The sequence below is a fragment of the Thalassophryne amazonica genome, chromosome 6, assembly GCF_902500255.1.
Source record: "Thalassophryne amazonica chromosome 6, fThaAma1.1, whole genome shotgun sequence".
Taxonomy (NCBI): Eukaryota; Metazoa; Chordata; class Actinopteri; order Batrachoidiformes; family Batrachoididae; genus Thalassophryne; species Thalassophryne amazonica.
Window position 1 is genome coordinate 37,557,552 of NC_047108.1, and position 23,483 is coordinate 37,581,034.

General features: G+C 42.1%; 1 protein-coding gene across 2 annotated transcripts in view; it reads right to left on the reverse strand.

Moving 5' to 3' along the window:
- Positions 1-23,483, reverse strand: part of mtor (mechanistic target of rapamycin kinase) — a 427,661-nt gene that overhangs the window by 23,984 nt on the left and 380,194 nt on the right. For both annotated transcript variants that reach the window (XM_034171997.1, XM_034171996.1), the window contains exons 42-48: positions 22,620-22,718; positions 22,382-22,504; positions 16,746-16,928; positions 9,139-9,273; positions 5,083-5,257; positions 1,433-1,568; positions 1,174-1,321 (exon numbers count right to left, since the gene is read on the reverse strand). In XM_034171997.1, the coding sequence (XP_034027888.1) occupies positions 1,174-1,321; positions 1,433-1,568; positions 5,083-5,257; positions 9,139-9,273; positions 16,746-16,928; positions 22,382-22,504; positions 22,620-22,718 (999 nt within the window). The remainder of the gene's footprint in view (positions 1-1,173; positions 1,322-1,432; positions 1,569-5,082; positions 5,258-9,138; positions 9,274-16,745; positions 16,929-22,381; positions 22,505-22,619; positions 22,719-23,483) is intronic.

Genomic DNA, 23,483 nt, shown 5'->3' on the forward strand with positions numbered 1-23,483 from the left:
TTTAACTCTGAATTTTATTACAGACAAATCTGCTATATTTTACAAACCAACTCAGTTTAGCATTTACACAAACAAGGTTTTAAGCAAATTTCAAACTCTTCTCATGAACAGCTTAACTCGACACAAAAATTAAGCACATGAAATTATGCAATGATGAGATCATATAGAGGACTGGTGATTAACTATTTCACAGGCTGATGTTGCGTTTGCAGCACGTTAGCTTTTCCATCTTATTTTCATTTTATTTACCTGCAATGATTTTCTAACTACTGCAACACAGTGTCAATATAGTGCCGAGTCCGACACAGTTTGTGTAGTGTGTCAATACACTCCGTGAGGTATCATCATCCCATCACTAGTTTGGAGTGTACATGTTCTCCACACGTTTACATGGGTTCCCGCCATGCACTCTAGCTTCCTCACACTTCCAAAGATATGCAGTTTAGGTGAACTGGTGACTCCAAATTGACTGTGTGAATGTGTTCTTCTATGTGTGTAAGCCTTGCAATAGATTGGCATCCTGTCCAGTGTAGCTTGCCTCTCACCCAATGGCTGCTGGGATAGGCTTCACCATTTTCTAAGCAGAACTACAATCTCTCACACAACATTCACTGTATAACTTGCTTGGACATCTCACTCTTGTTCTTTATTTTTACAGCTAAATTCACAAAAATCCTTTTTGCTGACTTGTGTGGCGGTATGAGCGTGCTGCATGAATTTTATAACAATCAGAAAACAATGGGTTACTTCTCTAACACTCAAGCACATCTGCAACTTATCCAGCTTCCACCAACCATCCAGCAGGTGGCAGATATGTCTATGTCTTTGTTTGTATTACATAGGAAAAACAAAGTTGCTTTTTAGATTGATCTGTTGTATCAGAGTGAACCAAGGTTTTGTCCTCAAAAGTCTTTTAGATTTGGTAAGTTGCAAGTTGACAGCATTTATTGGTTGAGATTTGTTGTTAATAATCTAGGAGATGGACTCATTCATTCATTCATCTATGAACCTACCATCAGGTCAAACGCTACCACCAGTGAGAGGCTATATGGACAACATCACCACCATTCTCCAGACAGCAGTGGGCCCTCACACCCACGAACACGCTAATTAAGAGAAGCCTGCTGAGATGTTTCAAGCAATGAACTGAGAGGATGCTGCCGAGATTCTCACCCTGAGCATGATGCGATGCTCGATGTTGAGTAAGATCTTCTTTTTCTCCCTGTAGTCTCTGATGAGGGCGTGCAGCGTGTCACAGTGGGGCACCCAGCCAATAAGGCCAGAGTTTGTGGACAGTGGGATGACAGCATAGCGCTGGATGCTGATGAATGTAGCAGACACAAGTCAAGACAAATGATTAAAAACTCAATTTGCACGTTTAATAGGTTCCTCGGGTTTTGTTTTTGTACTCAGTGTGGTGTTCTCTGTCTACCTGAGGTTCTTGCGCAGGGATGCAGGGTCATTGGCAAGCAGCGTGTTGACCAGACCAAACAGCTGCATCACCCTCTCATCTTGTCTCAGGTCCTCATGACCCTTCAGCAGGAACATGAACTCATGGCCATTACTGCCTGCAGAGGGCACCACAATGCATGACAGGAATGAACTTAAAGTAGTTTGTAAGAAATACTGCACATTGCTGTTGGCCACATTGCCTTTACTTCTGTGTAGCCGTCTGCTGTACAAATCCTGTATCACCATTCAGTCAGTGTGAGCTCATGATTTAATAAGAAACACGTCACTGTAATGATTTTTTCCCTTCACTTTAACACTGCCCTAAATAAATGAGCCACCAGTTACTACTCCCCAAACACAGTGACAGCAAGCTGTGAAGTTCATCCAAAGCCTTTCTGTCAGATTGATTTCCAGTTTTTGTGCTTCACACTGAAGTCATTCCTCCACCTTGCCACTGAGGTCGCCTGGCAGTCGGCTTAGAGTAGCCTTGCCGCATGCTGTCATCTAGTCAGAGCACAGAAATAATCAATGTGGGTGGGGCCAAAGTGGCTGGGAGTCCACTGACCACTGGAATGAGGAAAAAAAAAAAAAAAAAAAAAAAGAACCCTCATCTTTTCCTGAGGGGTGTGCCTACTAGGAGGACTGTGCACCAAACATGGGTAGGCGGGAGCGGCTCTGTTAGAGGACCTGTGCAAAGATGTTGCTCAGCCTTTTACATTGCTAAACCTGCCCAGGTGTAAGAGCAACTTTACATATTATGTTGATTTTACCAACACTATGATCACCACAGTGCTTTTAACAATGGAACAATGGTGCCATTTGTTAGATCCTGCTCACCTCCTCTTGTGGAAACTTTAGAAAGAGAAGTGAGGAAAGAGGGAAAGGACTTTGTTCCTAATGACAATCACCAGTGGGATGGAAAATTGACAGTAAATCTAAAAAGCCTGACAGTGCTGACAGGCCTTCATCTGAAGTCTCACTCTGGAGGTTACTCGATTTATTGAGTATCGTCTTTTACCATTTGTGAAACAATGGTGAGATTCATCAGAACAAAGTACCATGTTTTCCAGAGGAAAGGTGTCAAGTAAAGTGATTTGTGATTTATTAATGTGATGATTTAAGCTCCAAGACAGAGTGACCTTCCAGTGTTCCAGCCAGTTTTTAAAAGGGGCAGAGTGCAAGCAAGAATTGAGGACACTTCTGCATGCAGAATTCACCAAACAGGGCAGGCGCCAAAAGCATGTGATGTTGGGATTATGCCTTTTTTCTTTTTTAAATAAATCTTTTTTTTTTTAACACAGTTAAACACCAGTTTTTATTTTCTCTGACTTTGATGCTACCATCTCTGGGACTCAGTAAGACTCAACCCATTTTTGTTTCACAGATTATTTACATAAATGTTCACTGAAGTCTTTACAGACTGAAAGCACATGAAGGAGAAGAGTGATGGAAGCCACCAAGACAGACAACTCTGAGGGAACTTCTCTGGCTTTGACTAGAGAAACAGTTCATAAATCTGTAAATGGCTGTAATTCTTAAATGATTAATTTGATATGTTTCTAATGATCACTACATGCAAAAGCACATTTTGTTTGGCTAAATTCATCTCCATTGTGATGTTGTCTAGAGGCAACATTACAAAAATAGTGATACTGTCCAAATACCACTTGATCTGGTTAGTGGGCTTGGTGTTCAAAACCACTACAGATTTTTTTAAACCCTTTTTAACAACTCAGTTAATGTATCAAATAAATTAGTGATATTTCTGTGTGATGCAGAAATTTTCACTTTGTACTTCATATGCCCCCCCCACCCAAGGATTATATGACAGATTGGCAATGCTGGGCTGTTTAATGGAGCAGTCTTTTAACAATGACATAAAATTAAGTCACTTCGGGGGTATTTTTGTAATATATTTCACAGATGTCTAAAACAAGTCATGTCAGGCCTAAATGATGTTCATAGCATGTAAAAACACTCATAGAACTGTGTGATTGTGGTGATATTTTACATTAATTGCAAGACAGTGTAGAATGAAGAAAGAAAGAAAGAAAAAGAAAAAGATTTTCCACAATACGAGGTCTGTCCAAAAAGTAACGGACCTTTTTATTTTTTTCAAAAACTATATGGATTTGAATCACGTGTGATTGCATCAGCCAAGCTTGAACCTTCGTGCGCATGCGTGAGTTTTTTCACGCCTGTCGGTTGCATCATTCGCCTGTGAGCAGGCTTTGAGTGAGCACTGGTCCACCCCCCTCGTCGGATTTTCATTGTCAGGGAAATGTCTGAATGATTTGGAGCTTTGCTGCATCAAATTTTTCCAGAAACTATGAGAGACAGCCAGGTGGACACCATTCGCTAAATTCAGATGGCTTTCAGGGACGATTTTATGGGGATCACACAGATTGAGGAGTGTTACAGCCGGTTTAAAGACCGCCCACAGCGGCTGAGAGCGCGCCGCGTTCCGAGCGGCGATCGACAGGCTCAAACGACCAGATCATTTCCAAAGTGAATGCTGTGTTGATCCGGGACGTCGTCTGACTACCACAGAAATGGCAGAAGACGTGGACATCAAGACTTTTTTGGCACATTCCACTGTTACAGGAGTTTTTGTCATGGAAAGAGGAGCGGAGGAATCACACAGTTGAATATCCGAATGAAAATGAAATTGACGCACAAAGCAGGAGGATGCAAGGTGACAGTAAAAAAAAAAAAAAAAAAAAAAAAAAATCTCCATTGTTGATCATTCTTTCTTCACATGCTTTAAAAAAAGGCAATAAACTCTGCAGTGATGCATTCAACATTCTTCTTTAAGCATAAGTAAATGTCTACAATCTTAAATGGAGGAGCAACAAAACAGTCTGCATTTCAATGGTAGGGAGCACACAGGCTACAAGCAGCACACACTCTGTGCATTCTGTGATAATTTTTTCTCTCTTTCTTTATTTAAATCACACCCTTTGACAATCATATAATCACACAGTTGGATATTGTGATGTAGTCAATTGTGCAACCCTAATACAGTCACAGCTTCACTTCTGGTTATGGCCATACCCTGCTGCTTGGTTTGGGGAAGTGGGGGAAATGGGCATGATAGACCAAATTTGGGTGGGACGATGGCTCAGGAGAGGAGAATAGAGCGCGGCACCCAAGGAAATTCATTAGGCTAACTGGATTATATCCTTCCATTACTGTGCTATTTTTAAAAAGGTGCCAAAACACAAATATCAATCAATCAATCAACTAATGCTGAATCCAGACAATGTCAGATACAACAAAAACAGAAAAACCTCAAGACTATTGTGGTGCATGTGTGCTGAGCAGAGCTTTAAAAGGTTTTGATTATGGTGATGTGGTAAAGATTACAATTACATTTAATTTTTACTTCTGTGATCCTGTTTCTGCAATGAAGATCTTGTGTTTATTGCACATACAGCACTTAGTTAAGACTGATTCTTTCGAAACTAAGTATGGCGTTATTTGACCTAAGAGCCTCTTAATACTGAATTTCTGTAACATGACTCACATCTGCTGAAGGTTCAGCATTATGAGTAGACATATTCTTTAATGTACGCTCCTATTACAATCTGTTTAGAGCCACGAGACCCATGCAGTTTCCTCTAATCTTACCCATGATGGTGAGCTTGCGTGGGCGTTGCTTGGAGGTGATAACCTGCAGCGAGGGGGCAATGGACTGGATGCGGATGATGGGCTGGTTGGGGTCATAAGTGCCTGGTACAGCCAGCTCCAGGTCCCGGCACATCAGCAGTTTTGGAGACACATATTGTAGCTCCAGAGAGGTCAGCTGCATAGAACGATTATGAGGTCAGAACGGAGCACAGAGACAGGCAATTAGCTGAAGGTTTACAGAGTTTTTAAAAAGCTACAGTGCCCTCTGCTCAGTGTTACAGACTTTGGCTCAGATTCAAAGTTGAGCATAATATTTCAGTTTCTTGCAATCCTGTGTGTTCATTAAGAAGACCACAGTGTTATGTGTGTTGGGGGAAAAATTAATTGGACACAACTGAATGTAGGCAATTTAATGAAATCTTTCTTTTAGGATGCTTGGTCATATGTTACACTATACTGTGTCTTGCTGATAGCTTATCTGCTAATGTAATATTACAACAGGGAACCATTCACAGATTTGATGCTACGATATCAAATATTATGATCATGTCTATTTTTTGGTGAAATGAGAGCTACTGGCAAAACTGTAGTATTCTTAAAGGCATTCTGCAACAATGTGATGGCAGGAAGGAAAGTTATCAGTCATTTTATTAAAACTCCAAAAGCCCAAGGAGCTGGTCTTTGTCAAGGACACGTCTTTCACCTCAGGGGGGCAGTACACCGGTGTAACAATTATCACAGATGTTGTTGTTTGCCAACACTGTGAGAAATGCTGAATCAATATATTTGTGCATGTTTTTACCTAACCACAAATGAAGATCTCTCACAGGAAAAATAAAATTCTTTTGATCCAAAATCAGTTTTACCCCTATGATAGCACAGAATCCACACCAGGGAGGAGCTATTTTTTTATTGATGCTAACAAACAATAATGTGGCAAAATATAATCATTTCGCTGCAGCACTGAAGTTGTGTTGATCAGAACCAGAGGTGGAGGTGATCCTTGCAGCTATCTTCTACATTATAATAGCCAAGTGGCCTCTGTGTGTGTACGTGAGTGTGTATGGCTTTGATCATGGCGAAGCTGAGGAGAGCTGGCATTTCGGCTGGCCGTTCGGTATGCTTATGAATTTTGGGTCAAGGATGAATGCTGCAAAAACGGACAGTTGATAGGACAAATATTTTTTGAGAAATTAGCGATTTTAGCTAACCAGGAAACAATGGACACTGTGCTGCAATGCACCATGGGAGTTTGGGGTTTTGAGGTTTTAAATGTTGTTGTTGTGGTTTATGTTAGTTTAACAGTGTTGTTAGTGTTATAGATTTAGTGTGTTTTTGTAGTTCAGTTGGTTTAGTAACTTTAGTTAAGTGTTATGTTGCTGTTACCATGAGTGACTTAAGTGTCATGTTGGTATCATGCGTGAAATGTGTAGTGCTTTCAATGTCTTCTGCCACTGCCTGTGTTTGTCAAATTAAAAGCACCTTACAGCAGATTGTAAAAAGACAAAAAGCTGTATGTGCGTGCATGCGAGCAATTTTTGATCACGCACAAACTGTGAAGAACTGATATTTGATATTGCCGTCAAGGGTGAACGGCGCAAAAATTGAACATTGATAGGATTCATATTTTTAGAAAAGCTACATATATTAGCTAAGAACACTGAAAAATGGACATTGATGTTTACATTCTCAACTCATACACCATTCCAGCAGGGGGCAGTAAATCACCTATATATTAAAAGTGTGAGTGCATGTGTGATTTTATTTAGTAAGTTCAATGTAAGTACATATTATAATTGTAAATACGTTAAAAATACATGGATGATACAAAAAAATGAAAACACTTTAAATGGCCCACCACTGCGGTCCATTTAAAAATCAAATGATAAAATAGAAATAAAAATCAAATAATAATAATAATTATTATTATTATAATGATTATAATAACAATAGTGTGTGCATGATAACAAGAACTTAAACAATTTATAAATACATTAAGACAGTAAATTACCATTTTTAAAAAAATACATAATTAACAGGAAATATAAGGGTTGAGTTCTTAAAAACTGTGGAGGTCTAAGGTTCTAAAAACATTCTGGACTCACATGCCATTCTAACTCATTATAGAAACTTTGTACAATTTATTACCACCCTTGAAAAATGTCAGCTACCTATTTTATAAGCACTACCAAATCTAGAGCCCATGGATCCCCACAGGCAACGCGTTAGTTGATTTTTAATTTGTTTTTTACCTTTTCTGCTAAGTTCCACAAGAGTCAAAACATCTGTTGAATACTTTCCTATAGATGTAACTGTCTTTAACTATAACTGATATAACTGTCTGTAACTGTTGAACTGACAGCCAGGTGGAAACCATTCGGATTATTAAGATGGCTTTCGGTGACGATCCTATGGGCATCACACAGATTAAGGAGCGGTACAACTGGTTTAAAGACGGCCGCACAATGGTGGAGAGCGAGCCATGCTCCGGTCGGCCATCAACATGCTGAAACGTCCAGATCATTTCCAAAGTGAATGCTGTGGTGATGCGGGACCGTCGTGTGACTATCCGAGAAATTGCGGAAGAGGTGGACATCAGCACTTTTTCGGCACATTCCACTGTGACAGAAGATTTGGCCATGAAAAGAGTTGCAGCAAAATTCATGCCGATGGCTTCGGCACAAAGCTGCCGACGGAGCAATTTCTCGGATAGTCACACGACTGAAAAGCCACCAAAAGCCGTCTGAATATTCCGAATGGTGGAAGAGGTGGGGATCATTTTTCAGAGTCCAGCATGTCCTGTGAGACTTCAACACGGAGGCGCTTTTCCTCCATCGGCAGCTTCGTGCCGAAGCCATCGGTATGAATTTCGCTGCAACTCTTTTCATGGCCAAATCTTCTGTCACAGTGGAATGTGCCGAAAAAGTGCTGATGTCCACCTCTTCTGCAATTTCTCGGATAGTCACACGACGGTCCCACATCACCACAGCATTCACTTTGGAAATGATCTGGTCATTTCAGCATGTTGATGGCTGACCGGAGCGCTGTTCGCTCTCCACCGTTGTGCAGCCATCTTTAAACTGGTTGTACCGCTCCTTAATCTGTGTGATGCCCATAGGATCGTCACCGAAAGCCGTCTTAATAATCGGAATGGTTTCCACCTGGCTGTCGCCCAGTTTCTGGCAAAATTTGATGCAGTCGCGCTGCTCCAGTCATTCCGCCATTTTCCTTGCAAAGAAAATCCGACGAGAGACAACACCCATCCTCACACAAAGGCTGCTTACTAGCAAATGACGCAATCGACAGGCGTGAAAAAATTCACACATGCGCATGAAGGTTCAAGGTTGGCTCATGCAGGCACACGTGATTCAAATCCATCAGGTTTTTGCAAAAAATAAAAAGGTTGGATACTTTTCTAACAGACCTCATACACAAGATGGAGCCAAATACACACAAATACTCCTTACAACCTATGTGCTAAACGTGGTGGCCATTACCATACAATTACTCTAACCTAAAATGTTAACAGTGCAAAACTGTCTTCTGCTGAAGAGTGCAACAAGCATTTCATTGGATTTATGTTGCAAAAGACAATCAGAAGGAATCTTCTGCTCAGAGAACGGCAGGTCCCTATTATACAGGGTGAGCACAAAAACACTCCTTGATTTCAAGCAGATATAATATCAACACTTTTTGGAATGTTTAATAATATGGTGATTGCAGATACATCAATTCAAAAACTCTTCTGTGTACCCCTCGATCATGCCAGATATGCTGCAGAGAGTCTGGACTGAGCTACATTATTGCATTGATGTAAGGAATATTCTTACACAGTGGTGGCTAAGAGTTGCGTGATCTCAAAGTTTCATGAGGTATCGTTTGGTATCACAAACGCGTGATGTGCGCCCCGTCCGTTACTTGGCACAATCTATTAATTTGGCAGTTGATCTGGACAAAACATTTCAAGGAAAATTATGCACATTAAAAATTTCTACTTCACTTTGAAGACAAAAAAACAAATAAACAAAAATCAAAAACAAAACTAGTTCCTCTTACCTGTGGCAACTGTTTGGAGATGCGCCTGAACACATGGTAGTACAGGTCCCAAGCCTGAGTCAAGTCTTTTACATTTCCAGAGCGCATGTACTTCCTGCACCAGTCCTGAGCCTCCATCAAGTCCCTGCCATAAGCCTGTCCCACAGACACAAGAGAGGTTCCCTTTGATAAAAAGAACTTAGACGCCAAAATTGTGAGTTTGTCAACACAATAATTTTTAAATAAAGGTGCACAAATTAATGTTACAATAAACTGATTATAATTTCATGTAAAAGTTCATAAAGGATTATTAACCGAGTGCAAGGTTAATATGTTTATTATATGGCTGTTCATAGCTGTGTTTTCATCTTGTTGGTCTTCATTTTGTATGCCCACTTTAAGCTCCAAATCAAACTCGTCAGTGTAAACAAATTTGCTCGGAGAATGCTCCTCTTTGTTGACTGTATTTTCTTTGTTCGGTTTTTGTTTTGTTTTATTTCACGCCGTGAAAATTCTAAACAAAGTTGCAAATCTGATATACGATCCAGATCCATCATCATGGTAACGATCTGATATGGGAAAACATCAGACCACTGAAGAAAATGAGGTGAAGATGTACCACTAAAAACAGAACTGTCAGAACGAGAGTTACGAATGTAACAACGGTTCTATGAATTCCGGATGACCGCCAGAGGGCGGTGCTTTAGCACCTGGATAACTACATGTGCGCAGCACAGAGGTCAACAATATATACCAACAAAGTCACGCCATTGAATGTGACCTGGGTGACGTCACTGGTTGTCTTTATATACCAGACGCACCCAGCGCTCGCTTCTTTTCGGAATGAACTCGCAAGACTCTGAGTGACAAGCAACTCTGGCGGTCATCCAGAATTCATAGAACCGTAGTTACATTCGTAACTCTCATTCTATTTCATTCCTCCTGACCGCCAGAGGGCGGTGCTTTAGCACCTGGATGACTTAATACCAACAAGGTCACGAAGAGTCACACTCACCTCGCATCAGCAGTGGGGAGTGGAGGCAGACAACACCGCCGAAGTCACCGCAGGAGGAGCAGCCACATTCAGTCTGTAATAGCGGGCGAAGGTACAGGACGAAGCCCACGTAGCAGCAGCACAAATATCACTCAAAGGGACACCTCTCAGTGCAGCCCAGGAGGTGGACACCCCTCTGGTGGAATGGCACGTAACCTTAGGAGGCTGAAGACCTCTGGACCTGTATACTTGTAAAATGGCATCCACGACCCAATGCGAGAGTCGCTGCTTTGACACAGCACAACCTCTTTTGTGATCACAGTAACACACAAACAGGGCATCCGTTTTCCGGATCCCGGCAGTTGCACTAATGTACTGCTTCAACATTCAGACAGGACACAGGGAACCTGAAACAGATAATCCTGGATCAGAATGCGGGATATACACAGCCAAGGAAACAGGCTGGTTAACATGAAAAGTTGAAATTCTCTTGGGTAAAAAGGACGGATTAGGCCACAGCGTAACCCCAGATCCGTCAGAATTCCATCACAAACAGTCCCCAGCGACTGATAGGGCATGGAGCTCTCCCACCCGCTTAGCCGAAGACAGTGCAAGTAGAAAGGCAGTCTTCACTGACACCCATTTAAGATCAGCACTTTCAACTGGTTCAAAAGGGGATAAGCTTAAACCCTCCAGGACTAGAGGAAGGTCCCATGAAGGTACGCGTGCAAGCCTTGGAGGCCGCAAACGTAGAGCACCTTTCAAAAAACGACACACTAAGAGGTGTGAACCCACTGACCGGCCATCAACGTAGACGTGCCGGGCAGAGATTGCAGCAACATAAACCTTCAAGGTAGTGACAGAAAGTCACTTCTCCAGCAGTTCTTGTAAATATTTGAGGAGAATAGGCACAGGGCAATGCTCCGGGTCTAACATTTGTTTCTCACACCACCGCGCAAACAGCTTCCATCTGTTGTCATACAAAGCCCTGGTAGAAGCAGCACGTGAATTAAGGATAGTCTGAACAACAGCCTGGTCACAAGAACTTAACAAGGAGTCTGGCCCCTCAACGGCCACACATACAGTTGAAGGCGTTCTGGGTGAGGGTGCCAAATCCTCCCCTGTAGCTGTGACAACAAATCCTTCCTCTCCAGGAGAGCCCAAGGTTCTCCGTCGAGGAGTTTGTAAATCATGGGAAACCAAATCCTCCCAGGCCAGAATGGAGCAACCAGCAGCACCCTGTGGCTGCTCTGATCTATCCTGTGCAGTGTCAACATCAGCAGCGGGAGAGGAGGGAAGGCATAAAGGAGGCAATCCAGCCACGGGTGAGCCAATGCATCCTGCCCCAGCGGGCTGTCTGGTTCCAAGAGGGAGTACCATCGTGGGCAATGTGTCGAGGTGCTTGAAGCGAAAATGTCCACTTCCGCTGCACCATATTTCTGCCAGATCATTTGGACCACAATCGGGTTCAGTCTCCACTCTCCCAGTGGTGGTTTCTGTCTGGAGAGTAAATCCGCTGCGCTGTTCTGTACGGGCAGATGAACTGCTCTGACACTCTGAAGGCGAGGCAATGCCCATAAGAGAAGCTTCCGAGTTTCTGCCAATGAGTGATTGGACCTGGTGCCCCCTGATGGTTTATCTGATAGACTGTTGACGTGTTGTCCGACCGGACAAGAACATGTCTTCCTCTCAGGGCTGGGAGGAAATGCTTGAGAGCCAGTCGCACAGCGCGAAGCTCCAGCACGTTTATGTGTTGGAGTCTCTCCTGGGGACTCCAGACACCCCTCACCATCCTGTGATTCCACACGGCCCCCCAACCTTTGAGTGATGCATCTGTAACAACCACCTCTCAGCGAGAAAGAACAGAGCCTAGAGGGACACCCTTGCAGATGAAGTCCACGTTCCCCCAGGGTTTGAGGTGCAGGAGGCACTGGTTGGAGAGTCATACAAGCCAGTGCTGATGCAACTTTGAGTTGAGGCCTAGGTTGTTGATCCAAATCTGTAGGGGACGTAAAAACAAGTCCCAAAGGTACCACTAGCGACACTGCAGTCAATTTGCCCATCAACCGGAGCAGCAAACCAAAAGGCAGCGTCACAGCCCGTTGAATGTGTGAGACGAGACAAATTACATCGTCCACTCTCTGCAGGGATGGCGATGCAGTCATATTCAGGGAGTTGATGGCAATGCCGATGAAGGTCGTTTGTTGACTGGGAACAAGAGAACTCTTTGCAAAGTTCACTGTGAGTCCTAAATGAGAGACATGGTTCAGTAGAAGAGGTGGGTCGTTGTGCGCCTGCTCCTGAGTCGGAGCGCAGACAAGCCAATCGTCTAAGTAGGGTAGGATTCTTAATCCAAGAGCTTGCAGTGGGGCTAGTGCTGCAGACATACATCTGGTAAATGTACGAGGGGCGAGAGAGAGGCCGAAAGGAAGCACCCTGAACTGGTATGCCTGAACTTCGAAAGCAAAGCGGAGAAACTGCCTGTGATGAGGCGCCACTGGCACATGGAAATAAGCGTCTTTTAAGTCGACACTTGTGAACCAGTCTCCTGGTGTGATAGTTTGAAGGACGTCTACTGTGCGGAGCATGTGAAACTGCAGCACTTTGATATAACGATTCAGACGTCGGAGATCGAAGATAGGACGAAAGCCGCCATCCTTCTTTGGAACAAGGAAGTAAACTGAATAGAACCCCCTGAGCTGGTCTGAATGGTGAACTGGCTCTATGGCCCCCTTCTCCAGGAGTTCCAAAATCTCCTGTTGTAGGGCAGCAGAATGCACTGAGTCGGAAACAACAGTCATCCTCACCCCATTGAACTTTGGAGGACGACATCTGAACTGAATTCTGTAACCTTCGAACAAGGTTGAAATGACCCATGGGTCTTGAACTTGAGCCTCCCAGTGGCTGAGTTGATTTCGTGAAAACGGCTGGGTGCCAAACATTGGCAGTCAGACCCGACCACCTCTGCCTCGCATCCCTGAGGACCTCTGGGCTCGATTACTGGAAGCTCTGTGAAACCGTTCAGTTCTCGCGGGTCTGCCTGTAGGCTCACGAAAGGCAGGCTGCTGGGACAGCTGGCCCTCAACTGCAAAAGCACGTGCAGCTCTGGGAGTCGGCGGAAGCCTGGATGTAGAGTGAAAAGCTGTAGCACGTCTGACTGGCTGAGGTCTTGAAGACCGGTGTAAGTCAAACTGTTGACGAGATTTACTAGCCTCAACAGCACGCTCCAAAGTTTGTTGGGCCGCAGGTCCAAATACTTGGCCTGGAAGAACCGGCAGCGAATGGAGTGTGCCTCTGCAGGATTCAGATCGGGGGACTGCGCAAGCCACACCTGATGTCTAGTGATGGTAAGGGGTTGACATTAGTCTGCCAAGCTCTCTGGACATAAAAGCAAAGGTTTGGAGTGAGGCATCACTAAGACTTTGCGTAGCATCATCAACCTCTGCCTCCCTCAAAGACTTTGAGAGGGCAAGGGCTAAATGGGACAGCGAGTTGCCTAGGCGAACGATGCGAGCAGCTATGTCATAGCTTTTGGTGAGGAGGTCATCAGTGACCCTACACAGAGGACGTGGGCAGCGGGCATCCGGCCGAGCAGCATCAGCTGGAGCCACAACCAGGTTCGCAATAATACTGTCAACGGCGGGCATACGGTTCAGACCATACTGCGCCGAATCACACATAGAGCTAATGGCTCTGCAGTCCTGTGATAGATGGGTCAATGATTTGGGGTCCGCCCAACATCGGTGGAGCTCCTCGATATATGGTTGTGAAACTGGAACGTTGAACTCAGGCTTCTGAGTGACTTTGAAAAAGGCACTTGAAGCGGTGGTTTCTGCAGGGGGATTGTCGACCCCAAGCCTGGATAAAGCCAACTGAACAGCTTGCTTGACAAAGGATAGTCCAGGTCCGGTTTGCAGCATGGACTCTGCCTCAGAGGTATGAGAGCCCACTAATGAATGGCTTGGAGAAAGACCCCTCTCATCCTCATCCTCCACACAGTTTATATCACTTGCCATGTACAAGGAATCAGTTGCAGCAATAGACACGACATCTTCCTCCTGCTGAGTAACTACATTGGTCTGATCAGCCTCATTAGGGACAACAGGAACTATCACTGCATCCCTAGGCTGTAGATTCAGAAGCAAGGACTTAATCTGAGCAAACTCAGAAGTCAACGTTTCGACCTTTTCAGCCAAAGCATGGTCATGAGTAACCTTCTTAGCAGAAGGGGCTCCTGCATGTGGGCGTTTACGGCGCTTTGGTTCCTTCCTGGGGCTGGAGGCCAAAGTCGCACTAGATATTACACTTTCCAATGCCGCAAGTCTAGCAGATCTCTCTGCCAGTGGCATGCTGGCACAATTAAGGCAGGCATCGCCAGTCAGGGCTTCCCTCAGGTGTCCGATCCCAAGACACGAGGGGCAAAACATATGTCCATCAGATGGCTAACGCAAGCCCTGATGGTTACAAATGGAAAGACAAAGCGTGAATCACACGCAGTGTAAATAATAACACGAGGCACGGAGCGTGAAGCACTCCAGCCGCAGACTCGGCACGAGGCACGGAGCATGAAACACTCACAGTGTAAAAGCTAATACAAGGCCCGGAGCGTGAAACACTCACAGCCACAGTAATAACACGATGCACACAGCCGAAAAACTCACAGCCCAAGTGCTAAGTCACTTAGAGCAACGACGACAACACTAGCTGCTAGCGGAGCTGTTAAACTTAGCAAATGGCGGCAGTGCAGACGAAGTACTTCAAGGAGTGGAAAACACTCACGGCAAGCCCAACACAGTACACTATACTGGTTCTGATACACACACTACCACGTAGTTAACGGGGTTAGTGACACAACTAAACAAATAGCCAGCTTTCATCGAAACAACACAGCTGATGTGCACAGAGGAAAATACCCAGCAGGGTAGCGGCAAAGGCATGCACACGGCGTTTAGGAAGGTGTACTCACGACAGGCATCAAAGAATACAAAAAACGGTGAAGCCGTGTCTCGCAGCCTCTGGAGGATGTGTGCAGTGCATGTAGCTCCAACCGAAGGTGGGTTGCGAGGCTAAAAAGCGAGAGCGGCAATCGCAGCTAAATGCGTTCTCAACCTCTAAGAATGCGAGAATGTAGAAAAAAAGCGAGCGCTGGGTGCGTCTGGTAAATAAAGACAACCAGTGACGTCACCCAGGTCACATTCAATGGCGTGACTTTGTTGGTATATATTCTTGACCTCTGTGCTGCGCACATGTAGTTATCCAGGTGCTAAAGCACCGCCCTCTGGCGGTCAGGAGGAATGAAATAGAACCATGTTTATTCATGTAGCAAACAACCTTTCTGCATAAAGCAGCCACTCTGTCAAGTCGCTGCAGACTAAATTAAATATTAAACATATGTTTTCTTCAGAGCTGATACTGCTACTAATTATTTTTTATCTAATTACAAAATAATTGATAGTCAGAGCTGATACGCATTTGTAGCAATAATGAAAAACTGGTCAGTGCTTTCTCCTCTTTTCCTTGGACACACAACTTGGCCATTCACTTATCTGTTAGTGAGTGACCTGTTTGTTGGTCATGCCCATTCCCTTCAGAACTCACCCCACTGCCCAAAGGCAGGCAGCAGCAGTTACATGCACAGAGTACAGAAACAAGAGAAGGATCCAGGTTGTCTGCCTTTGAGATCAAGAGATGCCTGGGAAAAGCTGATGGACTTCTGAGGTGTTTGGTAATAATGACATCTTTGCTGAAGAATGAAAGTTCAAGTCTTTAATGCCCAGGGGTGTCAATTATCAAACGCTTGCACCCACAGATTTGTGCTTAAACCCTATGTATAAACATTTCCATGCAGTGTTCTCATCAAATTCATCTTTTGCTATCATGTTCTGTTTTGTAAAACTTTGCAAAACCTTGTAACTGTTAGAATGGCCTAAGCAGTGGGTCATCCTCTGGGTCTGGTCTGCTTGAGGCTTCTTCCTCATTATCACCAAAGGGATATTTTCCTTACCACTGTTACCTGTGTACTTGCTTAGAAGGGCTGGTAAGGTTAGACCTTACTCATGTGAAGCGCCTTGAGGCAGCTTTGTGATTTGGCACTATACAGATAAAATAAAATGAATTAAACATTTTTTAAATTGGATTACAGCTCTTGTTGTTAGCAATTGATAAATTTACTCTTCAGCGCTTTTTGTTTATTCTGTTGTTTGACTAGTCGAGCCATGTCACCCAGCAGATTGCCTTCAACATTTTATCAAATTTAAGTTTGTTTAATTTTTACACAAATTCCAGCATGTCATAAAGCATCATTCCATACAGATTTAAAATCATCATAGGCACCATCTCTACTTGGCTAACATCTCTTATATGAAATATTACACCAATTCGCCAACTTTCTAATAAGTTGTTACAAAATGTCATTTTTCAAAATCTGAAGATCTGAATCATTAAGGATAAGAACTTTTTTCAACGGCCATAGTAACATAAATGCATGGGATTCGGGCTTAATCTGCATTTCAGTAAGAGGGCACATGCAGCGAATAAGGGGACGCAACACCCCTGTTACCCGGTTTAGAAAAAACCTGATGACACTATGACAAGATGACATACTTTCCTAAGCATGACCCAGCATGCAACACACCTGGTTGAAGGAGGTCTCTTTGAGGGTCTGTGGGCCTCTCTCCATCATGGCATGTAGAGGCTCCAGCACAGCAAACATGCCTTTCACATTACGCTCACCAAAGTAAAGCCGTGAAGCCTCTTCAAGGCCTTCATGCCACATCTCGTGCCACAAAATGGCAACTCTGATCAGCTCCTCACTCACCTGCATAAAGTGGAAGAAAACAATCAGACTGTTCTCATCATCACAATGTATAGATGTTTATGTTCTACATTTTAGGTGATTGCAAAACTTCTATATTTAAAAAACCTAGATGTTTATAGGTACAATATGTCTTTAACGATAACTCCCACCCACCACAAAAAAGGATGGGTAGAACCTTGTTTAAAATGCATTCATTGTTTTAAGTTATTTTATGATCATATGCAGTACAGTCCAAAGAAAAGGCCATGTTTTTGACTACTTTTCTGATTGAATCAGAAAAGTAGTCAAAAACATTAGGTTATATCGGAGCTGCGTCAGCTATCGGAGCTGCGTCAGTCACAGTCAGTCAGAGCTGCGTGTCGTCAGAGCGAGCTGCAAAAAGTTTGTACCTGAGTTTTCAGAGGTGGTGTTTGTGGTTGCCATCTGCCACGCCGGTGTTTGCCAACCCGGACAGCGGGAATACCACCTCAACCGGCAACTTAGCCCCGCGACTGGACAGCAACAACGTCCGAGGTCCGCCCAACGTGGTGAATTCACTGAGGCCGCGCGCTGCGTCACGAGTGCCGCTTCCCCGAGGCCTCGTGCAGCCACCGCGGATCCATCAGTGTGGAAACACCGAGGCCGCGCGGCACCAGCGCAGTGCAGATCCATCCCGGTGACAAACAACGCAGGCTGTTAACATCGGCGATCGACAAGCTGCTCATAAGCCGACCATGGGGCCTAAGAAGGTTCTGACAGCGGAGGAAGGTGACGATATTAAAAAATCTCTGGACTTTCTATCAGAGGAGATTTCTGTTGTGAAGCAGCAACAGAAATCAATCATGGATCTGGTGGAGGAGGTGAAGGCATTACGGCTCCATAACGCCGAGAAAGACCGGCATCTGGTGCAGCTGGAAAATAGAGTGGCTGAATTGGAGCAGTACACCAGAATTAACGACGTCATCATCACAGGTCTTCACATCAAACCACGGTCCTATGCACTGGCGGTAACAGATGAGAGCGGAGGGGAGCCCAGTGAACAGGAGGTCAGCTCTGTGGAAAAACAGGTTGCTGATTTCCTCCTATCTAAAGGTATAGAAATGGATTTAAATAACATTGAAGCGTGCCACCCTCTGCCCTGGAGAAATGACGGTGATAAACGAACCGTCATCATGAGATTCATCAACAGAAAACACAAAACAGCACTGTTAAAACAAGGAAGAAAACTGAAAGGGACAAACGTATTCATCAATGAACATCTCACCAAACGGAATGCCGACATCGCCAGGAAAGCACGCTTCTTAAAGAAACAGGGAAAAATCCAGCACACATGGACTTCAAACTGTAAAATATTCATCAAATTGAACGGATCACCAGAACAAGCAAAAGTCATGGCAATAAGGAACATCGAGGAGCTGGACAAATATGAACAATAGGTATGAGGACTCAAACACATCACAGCACCATGATGCAGACTGGAGCAACCCACTCATCCACATCATCTACACCCGGAGACAAGAGAGACATAATGACTAAGGATAATGATCCGTTTATTTCTGCCCAGGAGCTCTGTCTAGATACATTTAATTATAATAACTCTGCTAACCATCCCTTCGAATCTGAAAATGATCCTGATACCTTTTTCAGTGAGAATATTGTGAGACAGTGCAAATATTTTACAGAAGAACAATTCAAAAATTATAAAATCAATGATGAAAATTTTTCAATTATACATTTCAACAGCAGAAGTCTTTCTCGTAATCTGTCCACTATTAATGATTGTTTGAAAACATCCAAAAAACGTTTTTCAGTTATTGCAATTTCAGAAACATGGTTAAATGAGGATAATAAAGATCTGGTATATCTTGATGGTTATGAATTGTTCCTGGTTAATAGGCAGACGAGAAGGGGCGGAGGCGTTGCATTGTTTGTAAGGTCAGATTATAACTGTAAACTCATTAACAACATGTCATTTACAGTGGACAACATCATGGAATGTGTTACCATAGAAATGACATCTATAAACTCCAAAAACATAGTTGTTAGTTGCATTTACAGAGCTCCTGGGACAAATATTGACACCTTTGAAGACATTATCTTAGGAATGTACAACAAAATCAACAGAAATAAGCATTTATTTGTCTGTGGAGATTTCAATATAGATTTTTAAACCCTCACAATCATCCACAAATTACCTCATTTATAAACACCTTGTACTGTTTAGGACTGTTTCCAACCATCATTCATCCTAGCAGAATAACTATGGACTCAACAACTCTCATTGACAATATTTTAACTAACGTTATATCCGGTAATCTTAGTGGGGGACTACTGGTCAGTGATATCAGTGATCACTTGCCAGTTTTCTCAGTCTTTGCATTGGAGGGTTGTTGTAAGTATCGAAGCAGTATCAAATTCATGAGTAGAAAACAATTGATAATTTAAGGGAGGATTTATCAAGTCAGAATTGGTCAGATGTTTTTGTTGATGATGTTGACAGGTCATATGATGCTTTCATTTCCATTTTTTCCAGTTTGTATAATGAACACTGTCCATTTGTTGACAAAATATATAGAAATCAATATAGCAACAAACCATGGATAACTAAGGGACTTCAGAGGGCATGTAAAAAGAAAAACGTACTATATAAACAATTCATAAAACTACGAACTAAGGAAGCTGAAAGTAAGTATAAAACATATAAGAATAAGTTAATCAATATCATGAGACTCAGTAAAAAAACATATTATAATGAGTTACTTGTCAAAAATAGAAATAACATCAAAAACACATGGAACATATTAAATGAAATAGTAAAAAAGAATAGAGTAACTAGAGATTATCCTTCATTTTTTCAGAGTAACAACTACATCACGATTGATAACGACGAGTCTATTGCTGAAGACTTTAATGAATACTTCGTTAATGTGGGTAAAAATCTTGCCAGTAAGATTGACTCATCAACTAATAACTTCTGGGTAAATAATTCAACGTTTAACAAATCTGTTTCAATGTTCATTGGTGGTACTCATGAAAGGGAAATACTTGATCTGGTTCATGGTTCAAAAAGTAAGAAATCGACTGATTTTAATAATTTGGATATGGCTTTATTAAAAAAAGTTATTGATTGTATAGTAAAACCGTTCAATTATATTTGCAATATGTCACTAAGTACTGGTAAATTTCCTTCTCAAATGAAAATAGCCAAAGTAATTCCTTTGTTTAAAACTGGTGACAAACACACATTTTCTAATTATAGACCTATATCACTCCTGCCACAATTTTCCAAAATTTTGGAAAAAATATTTGCTAAAAGATTAAATGATTATTTACTGAAGCATAACATCATTTGTGAAGAACAATATGGATTCAGAAGGTCTCGAACTACATCACATGCTTTGATGGACTTTGTGGAAAGTATAGCAACTGCAATTGATAATAAACAATACACAATAGGTGTTTTTTTTTTATTTACAGAAAGCGTTTGACACAATTAACCATGGAATACTATTAAGTAAACTGCAGAAATATGGAATCAGAGGTCTGGCATATGAATGGATAGCTAGTTATTTACAAGGCAGATTTCAGTATGTTCAATTCAATAATACAAATTCTGAACTCAGGGATGTCACATGTGGGGTGCCGCAGGGCTCAGTGCTGGGTCCTTTGTTGTTTATAATCTATATAAATGATATAAGTTGGGTGTCGAGTTCACTGAGATGTGTCCTTTTTGCGGATGATACAACTGTGTTCTGTAGCGGTGAAAATCTTGAACAGCTTCTGGACAGTGGAGAAAGAACTGGAAAAATTTAAGGTTTGGTTTGACGCTAATAAGTTGTCACTCAACCTTGGGAAAACTAAATGTATTATATTTGGAAATAAACAGGCACCCAAATGTAAAAATGTAACTATAAACAATAAGGAAATTGAGTTAGTAACAGAGAATACATTTTTAGGTGTTATAATTGATAATAAACTTAGCTGGAAACCACATATAAATTATGTGAAATCAAAATTGTCAAAAACTATAGCCATTTTGTATAAAGCCAAAGACCTACTGCAGCAAGAAGGGTTACTTACTTTATATCATTCTCTGATGGTACCATATATGACATATTGTGTTGAGTCATGGGGAAACACTTACAAATCAAATACCAATCCAATATTCCTTTTGCAAAAATGAGCCATACGAATCATCTGCAATAAACAATATCGTGAACCAACTCATTCTCTATTTGTGTCTTTAAATTTATTAAAATTCATTGATTTGGTCGATTACATTACAATTCAAACTTTATTTCGAGCGAAAAACCAAGCCTTACCGAGACATGTCCAGAGTCTGTTCCGATTGAGGGAATCCAGATATAGTTTAAGAGGTTGTGCAATTTTTATGAAACCACCAGTAAGAACAAATGTAAAGGGTTTTTGTGTGTCTGTGGTTGGGGTGAGGAAATGGAACAAATGTTCAACAGAGGTTAGAATGAGTAGTACCTTAGTGAGATTTAAGAAACTACTCAAAAAGAACATTATGTCTAAGTATCATAAAGAAGCAAATATAATTTGATTTATATGGAATGTTCAATTTATAAGTGGGACTTATTGTATATTTGAATGTGTGGGTATGTATATGCGTATGTAGATATATAGATATGGGTAGGTGTATATGTATATGTATATAAGTGACTGTGTATATGTATGTATATATTTATGTTTGTAAAGTATATACGTATGTATATAGGTATATGTGGCACAGCCCAAGCAGAGGGTCACCCCCAAGAGCCTGGTCTGCTTGAGGTTTCTTCCTTATAGGGAGTTTTTCCTCACCACAGTTGCCTAGTGCTTGCTCTGGGGGTTGGTAAGGTTAGTCCTTACTGGCGTAAAGTGCCTTGATTCGACTTTCTTTTGATCTGGTACTATATAAATATAATTATAAGTGAATAGTATATTGATGTGTATGTCTGTGTGTCGACATGTAGTAGTGAATTTATATTTATGTAAATATGACTGATTAGAATTGTTGGACTTGTACTAGCAGGGGTGGGCGCTAATAAGCTTTGCTTCAGCCCATGCCCTTTCGGACTCACTAGTTTTGTCTGTGTTTGTTTGTGGAATTGTTCATTTTTTTCTATTTGAATATTTTGTGTGCCGAATTAAAAAAACTTTGTCACTTGTCAGGTTTTGTAATTTAGTGATGGTTTTTCTACAATGCCCGACTAAAACTGGGCACATACATGAGGAAACAGTGACAGCGATGGAGACAGAAAGACATGGAGGAGAGAGTCCTATTTAGCAAGTCAATTACTGCAGGTTACAGCAGATAACGGTTATCAGGACATCTTAAAAACTGGATACACAGGTGATGTTAAATCCACAGATATTACAGTTTTACCCTGTTTGGTCAAACCTGCACTTCTGCCACAAGCAAATGCTGTAGAATTATTTACTGATATGTTTAAAATGTCAAACATTCATACCATGATGGCCTGCTGGACCAACGTGTTGCAGTGTTCGCACATATTCTTTAGGATTTTGTTGGCAGCATTGTGTCGGGCTGTGGTGGTGGACTTTGAGGCCACAGTCAGGGGGTAGATCAAAGCCTTTTCGGAAAACACAAAACAATACAGAAATAATTATTCATAGCTGAAAACTGTTAAAAAAAAGTGTGTGGTTGTTTTACATAGTGAAAAAAAGCTGTTGCCTGAGCAGTCCTACCTGGGGATGATACCGCCCAATATCTGTTAACAACTGGTGTATGAGGCGACCCACCAGGGCTCGAGGTGTGTCAATACGGGCTATGAGTTGAGGGATCACCTGTGAAAGTGCAGAGAGAATGAAGTGATTGATCACTAAACTGTTTGGAGACATTACAAGTGACACATATGTTAAACACTGAGATGAACACAGTGCTGCTCTTTTATTAAGATATTTATTTAGCTTGAATTAAGGACATTGCTACGTTGCTTTTTTTTAACAAAAGTTATCTGGTGGTACAAAGATCTTTATAATACTGAAGCAATTAATTTTGATATCACTGATGAGCAGCAATCACTCAAAGCCAAGTGTGAACTGCTCATTTTTGAGCAAAGATATCCAGGTGTGATAAGTACAAACATTCCAGTGTCTTACAAGTCTGGGAGTGACTTATTTTTTAAGTTCAGTTTGTCACATCTTGTTTCTGCTTCAAGTGTTTGTGTTTATCATAAGTGTTCTGCTTGGCATGCTGCAACCCAAATATGAGACAATGAAGACAAACTGGAATCCTGCAGCCTGCTCAGAACCACCACAAAATTAAGACAAATCGAAGTTTTATTGCCACCTTCATAAGGTCATACTATGTTGTAATAAACTATTCTTTGAGCCCCTTTGACAAAATTGCGAAGGTGTCCTTCGCAGAAATAATTTACTGCATGTTTTAATGGAGTGTGCAGATTGAGACCAAGTCATTTAATTCATCCTCATGTATGGTCAATTAACTGGTCAGTAGAAGATTTTTAAATTTGGATAAATGTTGATGAAGTGACAAGAAATGACCTCCAATATTAAAAGGAAGTCATACAATACAAGCCAAGCTGGATT